The following is an 8,172-nucleotide window of genomic DNA, read 5'->3' on the forward strand; positions in this document are numbered from 1 at the left end:
ATGACTCTGCCGTTACAACCCTTGCAGCGCAGGTCTCACTTGCAGTTTTACTTGCAGCTCACTTGCAGCTCTAGATATTCCACATTTGTTTGTAGCTCCTTTTTCCTTTCTTTTAGAGAGTCCGCTTCCACGCTTAACCTGCGTGCTTTGACTTTCGGTGAGGGAGGGTTCTTTCTCTCCCCTTCTCCTGTGGTATATTAGCCCAGACACTCGTCCCGTCAAGGGCTTTCCCACTTGGGCAGCTGTTAGTCCGTATCCTAGGGGGTATGGACACGGAGCTACACAGAGCACACAACTCGCCCTGCTAGCTCTAGGCCCACCCACCGGAAGTCCTCCCCTTATTTTAGTTCTTAAAGTTCTTCAAGGGGCTCTGTTTGAGCCCATGCATTCCTTATATATTAAGTTGTTATCTTAAAAAGTTTTGTTTATCATGGCTATTTCTTCTGCTTGTAGAGTGTCAGAGCTCTTGTCATTAGAGTGTGAGTCACCCTACCTTATTTTTCATTCGGATAAGGTAGTTTTATGTACTAAGTTGGGTTTTCTTCCTAAAGTAGTTTCTGGCCGAAACATTAATCAGGAGATTATTGTTCCTTCATTGTGTCCTATTCCTCCTCCTAATAAGGAACGGCTTTTGCATAATTTAGACGTGGTTCGTGCTCTAAAATTTTACATACAAGCGACTAAAGATTTTCGTCAGTCTTCTGCTTTATTTGTAGTTTTCTCAGGAAAACATAAGGGACAGAAAGCTTTGGCTACTGCCCTTTCTTTTTGGCTGAAGAGTATTATTCGTTTTGCTTATGAAACTGCTAGACAGCAACCTCCAAAGAGAGTTGCGGCTCATTCCACGAGGCCTGTTGCTTCCACATGGGCATTCAAAAATGAAGCTTCTGTGGAACAGATTTGCAAGACTGCAACTTGGTCCTCGCTTCACACTTTTTCAAAATTCTACAAATTTGACACTTTTGCCTCGGCTGAGGCCACTTTTGGGAGAAAGGTTCTTCAAGCAGTGGTGCCTTCCTTTTAGGGTCCCTGTCTTGTCCCTCCCTTATCATCTGTGCACTCTAGCTTGGGTATTGATTCCCAATAGTAATTAGATGATTCTTTATTTCGGTCGAATGACTGGAGTGGGAGGGAAGGGAAGTGATATTTAACAGCTTTTCTGTGGTGCTCTTTGCCGCCTCCTGCTGGGCAGGAGAGATATTCCCAATAGTAATTAGATGATCCGTGGACTCATAGTGTCAAGACAGAAATAAATGTATCAGTTTTTTATTTATACATATACTAGTCTGTGATTGGCTGATGTCTGTCACATGTGACAGGGTGGTGGAAAAAGGGCAAAAATAAATTTGGCAGAAAAAAATGTACTGCTTATTTTAAATTCAGAGTAGGTGTTATTGCCTTGTCTTTTTAATATGCATTTGTTAATTATGTAATTGTACTGTATTTAGTAGCCCTCTAATTTGCACATTAACCCTCTTTCCTGTTATGTAAATGCTCTTAGCCTTTTTTAAGTTAACTCATTCACTGTTGTGGTTTGATGTTATTTTAAAAATTTGTCACAAGTTGATATCCTTTTGGTTTAGCTGTATTGTGGTCTTAATACAGCTGGCTGGGGAGCTGCTGATTATCCCACAAAGTGTAGTTGATATGTGAGTGAGATTCTTCTCTTTGATGAAGATTTTATATATTGCTTAGATATACTACACCACCTGGGGCCATTTTATTTGTTTTTTGTTGTTCTAAAGTCATCCTTCTTTAAACCACTAGCACACAATTAGTAGTTATAAAGATTAGGTTATGGGCTGAAATGCAAACTATGAAGAAAGAAGGATACCGGAGCCAGGATACCAGGTGTATTCAGGTAGGAGACAACAGGTAGGCAAGGCTCCTTCTAGCTGACACGTTTCACGCCTGCGTACATGCAGTTCATCAGAGATAGTTATCTGATACTCCAGGTGAGCCTAAGTACTGTGTGTCGGCCAATAGAAGGTAGGTGTTCGCCCATTTGGGGAGGAGATGGGCTCAAATGGAGTATACAGGTGCTATAAAATCTAACTTGATGGCATAGTAGAAATTACATTTTTCTAAACATATAACAATATGCATATTATTGTTTCAGACAAGTTAATTTACACTGCTAGTTTTTGGCAATCTGTAGAAAACCAATGCTTATTATTATAAGAATGTATATTTTAAGTAATAGAGGTTATTTAAGAAAATGTGTGATACAAAAATATTAGATAAGATAATTAAAGCAATACTGGGGTTAAAAGGATATACAAGTTTACAATAAAAGGGATCTGTTAATACTTAGTGTGATCCCGTGAAATGCTCAGGTCCTGTATCTAAGTGATTAGGCCTCCGTTATGTTAGAATGTATAACTGGAGGCCACAGGACTAGGGCATTATTGATGTTGAGATCATATTTTCTTTCTTTTACTTCTTCGGTACAAAGATTTAATGGGTGGGTAGATATATAGATATATATATATATATATATATATGTTCTATCTAATTCAATGATATTGTTATCATCATGCTGTAGGTCAAGATACTCTATACTTGATTCATCAGTCTTGTGTGTGAATGAGAGGTTGAGATTGTTTTTATTGAGATGTACTGGGCAATTGTTGTTACTTGGTCATCTTTATAAATTAAGATCAAGTCATCTATAAACTTTCCATATGTTATGATGTTGTGTTTGAGGGGACAGTCTCCTCCAAAGATGTGGCTGATCTCAAAGTATCCCATATACAAATTTTGCCCCCATAGCCATGCCACATCTTTGGAGGTAGTAAATCCCCTCAAACACAAAGTAATTGTGGGTCAAAAGATATTTTGTTATCTCTATAAGAAAACTGATAAAAACTTTTCTGGAAAATCTGTGTAACGTTCTAATATGAATTTTAGTGCTTCTAGTTCTTCCGAGTGGGGAATGCTAGAATACAGGGAGGAGACATCTATAGTTAACCATTTGTAGTTATTCTCCCATTTGATTGTTTCCATTTTATTGATCAAGTGTGTGCTTTCTCAAATGTATCCTGGTAGAGATCTGACTATAGGCTGGAGTACATTATCTAGCCAGTCTCCCAACCTCTCGCACAGTGATCCCCTGCTAGCCACTATGGGCCTGCCTGGTGGTTTAACAAGAGTTTTGTGGATCTTGGGGACTATGCGAAAGGAACAGTGGGATGATCTATGAGGCAATGTTGGACAAATTGTTGTTTAATGAGACCTTCTTCACAAGCTGTATCTAATAGTGTGTGAAGTTCTCTTTTAAATTTTTCTGTTGGATTAAAAGGGAGTCTTTGATAAGTGTTGGTATCTGTGAGTTAGGAGAGGGCCTCAGATTTGTAATCTTTTTTGTTGAGGACTACTATGGCCCCTCCCTTATCCACTGGGGTAATGACTATGTTAGGATTATTTTTTTGGATTTGTAATGACTTTCTTTCTCCTATTAAGTTATCTTTGTGAATATTTGGGATGTCTTTGATGGTTTGGTGTAATTGGGTCATTTCTTGTTCTACCAAATTATGGAACATTTCTATGGATTCACACTCCTGCTATGTACAGGATAAAAATATGATTTGCTCTTATTGTGTTTATAAGTGGTGTAGGAATGTGCATACTATTTTTGTCTTAGGGTAGGTGCCTGAAGTGGAATAAGATCGTTGAGGTGACTTAAGTCTGCGAATGTGATATCTATATCCATGGATGAGTTATCCTTGGATGTGTTGTCAGAGAGACTAGTTAACTGTGTGGTGTGGTGTGAGACTGTAAAATCTGCATTTGAGGGCCTTGTTTCAAATTATTTGTGACAGTAGATTGAACTGTGTTTGTGTCAGTTTGTGCTTGTTTGGCGAAGTGTTTTTTTTTTTTAGAGTGATTTTCCTGACTAGTGCATTAACATCAAGTATGGTGGAAGGTGCAAATGATAAACATTTATTTAAAAGTTGTAATTGGTGGTGCATGAGAGGTGTGTCTGAGGGATTGATTACTGCTTCTTTGTAATTTTCTTTATCTGACTCGGATATCTAGGTGGCAGATCCTTTTTTGGAGTACTACTTGGGGGTATTAACTAAAGTGGTTAGTCGTGTTCTCCCTTGCAATGTTTGGAGTCTGTCTGGTTCCTGACTAGATCTGCTGGTGTGTGCTTGGTTACCCTCTTGATTGGAAGTATTAACTGAAGTATCAGTTTCTATGCTATAGGATGTTACTCTCTTAGAATTAGGTGTATGATGGGAATGGTTTTTCCATTTCTTTCCTTTACCCTGTTTTTTGTGGTCTATTGGGTTTGTTCTTTTGCCAGGAGTATACTATATGGGCTGAAATAATTGTATTACTAAATGTTTCTGTGAACACAATTTTAAAAGGACTAGATTATATTAGGTGGAAAAACAATATTAATTTTAATTTAGTTTGTTCTTTGACAAAGTGTGAATTCTTAGAAATAGTCCCTAATGTCCTAACTGCCCTTAAGCCTTCGCATAGAAGCTGTGAAAAGGTCTAGTGGTCACAGTGTCTGCTACAAAGGTAGGGGACTGACTAAATCATAACAGTATATATGTTGTCATGATATAATTATGCAATTAATATCATTACTCCCATTGTGTTTCTTATTGACAGGTGAATTTACAAACTGCAATAATCCTAGCCAAGATAAGAGTACAGATGCTTCTTTACTTCTTCAAAATCAAAGAAGCCATGTGGGAAATTTATGTTCTGAATGTGGTAAATGTTTTCTTAAGAAATCACATATTTTTAAACATCTTGAAATACATACAGGAGAAAAGCCATTTTCCTTTCCTAGATGTGGGAAATGTTTTAACCTAAAACAATTTTTTGTTGCTCATCCGAAAATTCATACAGGAGAAAAAGGATTTTCATGTTCTGACTGTGGAAAATGTTTTACTCTGAAATCATCTCTTATTAAACATCAGAAAACTCACACAGGAGAGGGAGGATTTTCATGTTCTAACTGTGGGAAATGTTTTACTCAGAAGTCAACTCTTATTATGCATCAGAAAATTCATACAGGAGAGAGAGGATTTTCATGTTCTGACTGTGGGAAATGTTTTAATCGGAAATCAACTCTTAATACACATCAGAAAATTCACACAGGGGTGAAAGGATTTTCATGTTCTAACTGTGGGAAATGTTTTACTCAGAAATCAAATCTTATTACGCATCAGAAAATTCATACAGGAGAGAAAGCATTTTCATGTTCTGACTGTGGAAAATGTTTTACTCTGAAAGCAACTCTTATTAGGCATCAGAAAACTCATATTAAAAAATCAGTTTAACCTCCTAAGTGCAGGGGGTGGCATGTAGTTGTCATCCACACAATACCAAGTGCTAATGATGACAGCATGTGACCCCCTGGGGCGTGCAGTTTTGGAGCTGTTTGAAGCCTTCTCTGCACCTCAGTCGTTAATAAGGTGAACCCAGGGTGGATTTGATTTAAATCACTAGTCAATAAGACCGATTTATATAATGGTTTTCATTTTTAGAATAATATGTTTTCAGATTATTCCTACCAGTTATATCAGACCATTACTAATTTGGGTTTATATCATTAGATATGCATAGATAGATCATTGAAATGAATGAAATTATTTGGAGGTGAACTATATCCAGTTTATTTGGTTAATCATTCATATTTGATCAACTTTACTTTACTAAACAGTACTTTATTGAAAGGAGAAAAGGAGAAAGGAGAAAAATTATTACATTAATAATAACAATAAAAAATAGTTTTATTTAACTAAAACAATAACATTATTTCTCTTCAATGGCATGGAGAGTCCATGATTAAATTACTGTTGGGAAAATCACTGCCTGGCCACCAGGAGGAGGCAAAGACACAACAGCCAGAGCTTAAGTATCCTCCCACTACCCATACTCCCAAGTTATTCTTTGCCTCTGTAACAATGAGGAAGCGAAGATAGTGTTCTGAAGAAATGTAGGTCCTTTAATGGGTAGTTTCTCTTCAAGTTGGACTGGGGAAATACTGTGTAATCCTCTTTAGTAAGAGTATTGGTAGCTGCAGCGGCAGTGTTAATTTTGGCAGCAAATTTTGATTTCGTTTTAGTCGTAGTCTTTTGACTAAAATGCCATTTTAGTTTTAGTCGTATTTTAGTCATCTGAATTGTTTTAGTTTTAAAATTCGACTAAAACTAAAATCGAATGGGTTAAATTGTGCATTATTTAAGCATTTATCTAGAATTTCCAATCCAAACTCATTATATATATATATATATATATATATATATATATATATATATATATATATATATATATATATATATATATATATATATATATATATACCTGTGTGTGTGTGTGTATATATATATATATATATATATATATATATATACATACATACACTCCTGGATTAAAAATCTAATAACATATTATTTATGTTATTGGTATTAAGGTTTGAACATGCAAGGAGTACACAGACACAGATTTAGCCGTTGTGGTAACATCTTTATAAATAAAAGTAAGTTTCATAAACTAACAAGAATATTGTTTTTTTTTTAATTTTGACAAACAGAAGTGCAACTGTACTGTTGTAATAATGCCATTGCACATTACCTGAATATAAAACCTTTTACAGTTCAAGTAACTTGTTAACACTGCAGTACTAGACAACTAAAAAATTCTGCAGCCAGCTATTGTTACAAGACAAGGCAGCAGCAAAGCAAAGGGACCAGACAGCAAAATAAAAGCAAGTTTCATAAACAAACAACAAGAATATTGCTTTTTGAATCTTGACAAACAGAAGTGCAACTTTACTGTAATGCCGTTGCACATATTATTACCTGAATTTAAAACCTTAACAATTCAAGTAACTTGAACACAGTACACAACAAAACAATTCTGCAACCAGCGAGTGCTACAAGGCAGCAGCAAAGGCACACCACAGACAGGGAGACAGCAAAATAAAAGCAAGTTTCATTATGAAACTTGCTTTTATTTTGCTGTGCCTTTTTGCTGCTGCCTTGTAGCACTTGATGGCTGCAGAATTGTTTTTGTTATGTACTGTTAAACAAACAAGAAGGGGGGTGGAGCTAGCTCTGCATCTGAGCGGTTGCACTTCACATCAGCTCCAGCATTTTCGACCACCTAGAGCAGGCAACTTTTAGTTGAATAGCAGCCGATTAAGGGGCAACATACTTTCAGCAACTGTGACAGCGTGAGAAACTTGATCAGTGGTACATCTTCTGTGTAATGGTCCTTTTTGCATTTTCTCCCTGGAGGAACTGTGGGGTATATTAGATATTAGACAGCAGCATCTACCCCATTCCTATATGTCCACAATTGTTGTTTCAACACCCACTCTCAACACCTGCTTTGTTGTTATCATGAACCTATGTTGACATGTGCCTTTTTGCTGCTGCCTTGTAGCACTTGATGGCTGTAGAATATTTTTTGTTGTGTACTGTTAAACAAACAAGAAGGGGGGTGGAGCTAGCTCTGCATCTGAGCGGTTGCACTTCACATCACCTCCAGCTATACTTTTCAGATTTATGCATTTTCGACCACCCAGAGCAGGCAACTTTTAGGTGAATAGCAGCCGATTAAGAGGCAACATACTTTCAGCAACTGTGACAGCGTGAGAAACTTGATCACTAGTACATCTCACGATTTATGTCCACAGAGACCACCGCAGTGAAAATGGGGAAGGCGCCATCTTGCTAGCTAGGCCATGCTGGTATCTCTTCACCGAAAGTAGCTCTCTTACTATGACAATATTAAGGACTTTGTAACCCCTTCAACATGGATGGATACCTATCCCATACAGTCATCACTGATCTGCTAAAGGCTTTTGAACGGAAAATGGATGTGTTTTAAGGGGCCTGCTTCAGTCGTTACACCCAGAGTTCACAAGTGGTTACACTAGCTTTTGGGAACCTGAGACTGAGATACACTTCTGGAGCGCTACCCTTGGCTCCCAGGATCTTATACAGATAGAACACACTGTTGCCCTTACCGTGGAACAGGACAAGCCGACGCCTATGACAGGTATTGAATGTCCTATAGAAAAAACCCATATGTCACCTGTATCTGACTGATCTGCTACTACGCAGCAGTCAGAGCTCAAGCTTTATTGCCAGCAACTAAGATCTTTTGCGAGCATGCAGCTAATGACTGACGGCTTTCGTT

General features: G+C 37.4%; 1 protein-coding gene across 4 annotated transcripts in view; it reads left to right on the plus strand.

Annotated features, from left to right (window-relative positions):
• LOC128657223 (oocyte zinc finger protein XlCOF7.1) overlaps positions 1 to 5,776 on the plus strand; it is a 69,681-nt gene extending 63,905 nt beyond the window's left edge. For all 4 annotated transcript variants that reach the window (XM_053711485.1, XM_053711486.1, XM_053711484.1 and 1 more), the window contains one exon: positions 4,627 to 5,776. In XM_053711485.1, coding sequence (XP_053567460.1) covers positions 4,627 to 5,303 — 677 coding nt within the window. In that variant the 3' untranslated portion in view covers positions 5,304 to 5,776. The remainder of the gene's footprint in view (positions 1 to 4,626) is intronic.
• Positions 5,777 to 8,172: the final 2,396 nt, after the last annotated feature.

The sequence above is a fragment of the Bombina bombina genome, chromosome 4, assembly GCF_027579735.1.
Source record: "Bombina bombina isolate aBomBom1 chromosome 4, aBomBom1.pri, whole genome shotgun sequence".
Taxonomy (NCBI): Eukaryota; Metazoa; Chordata; class Amphibia; order Anura; family Bombinatoridae; genus Bombina; species Bombina bombina.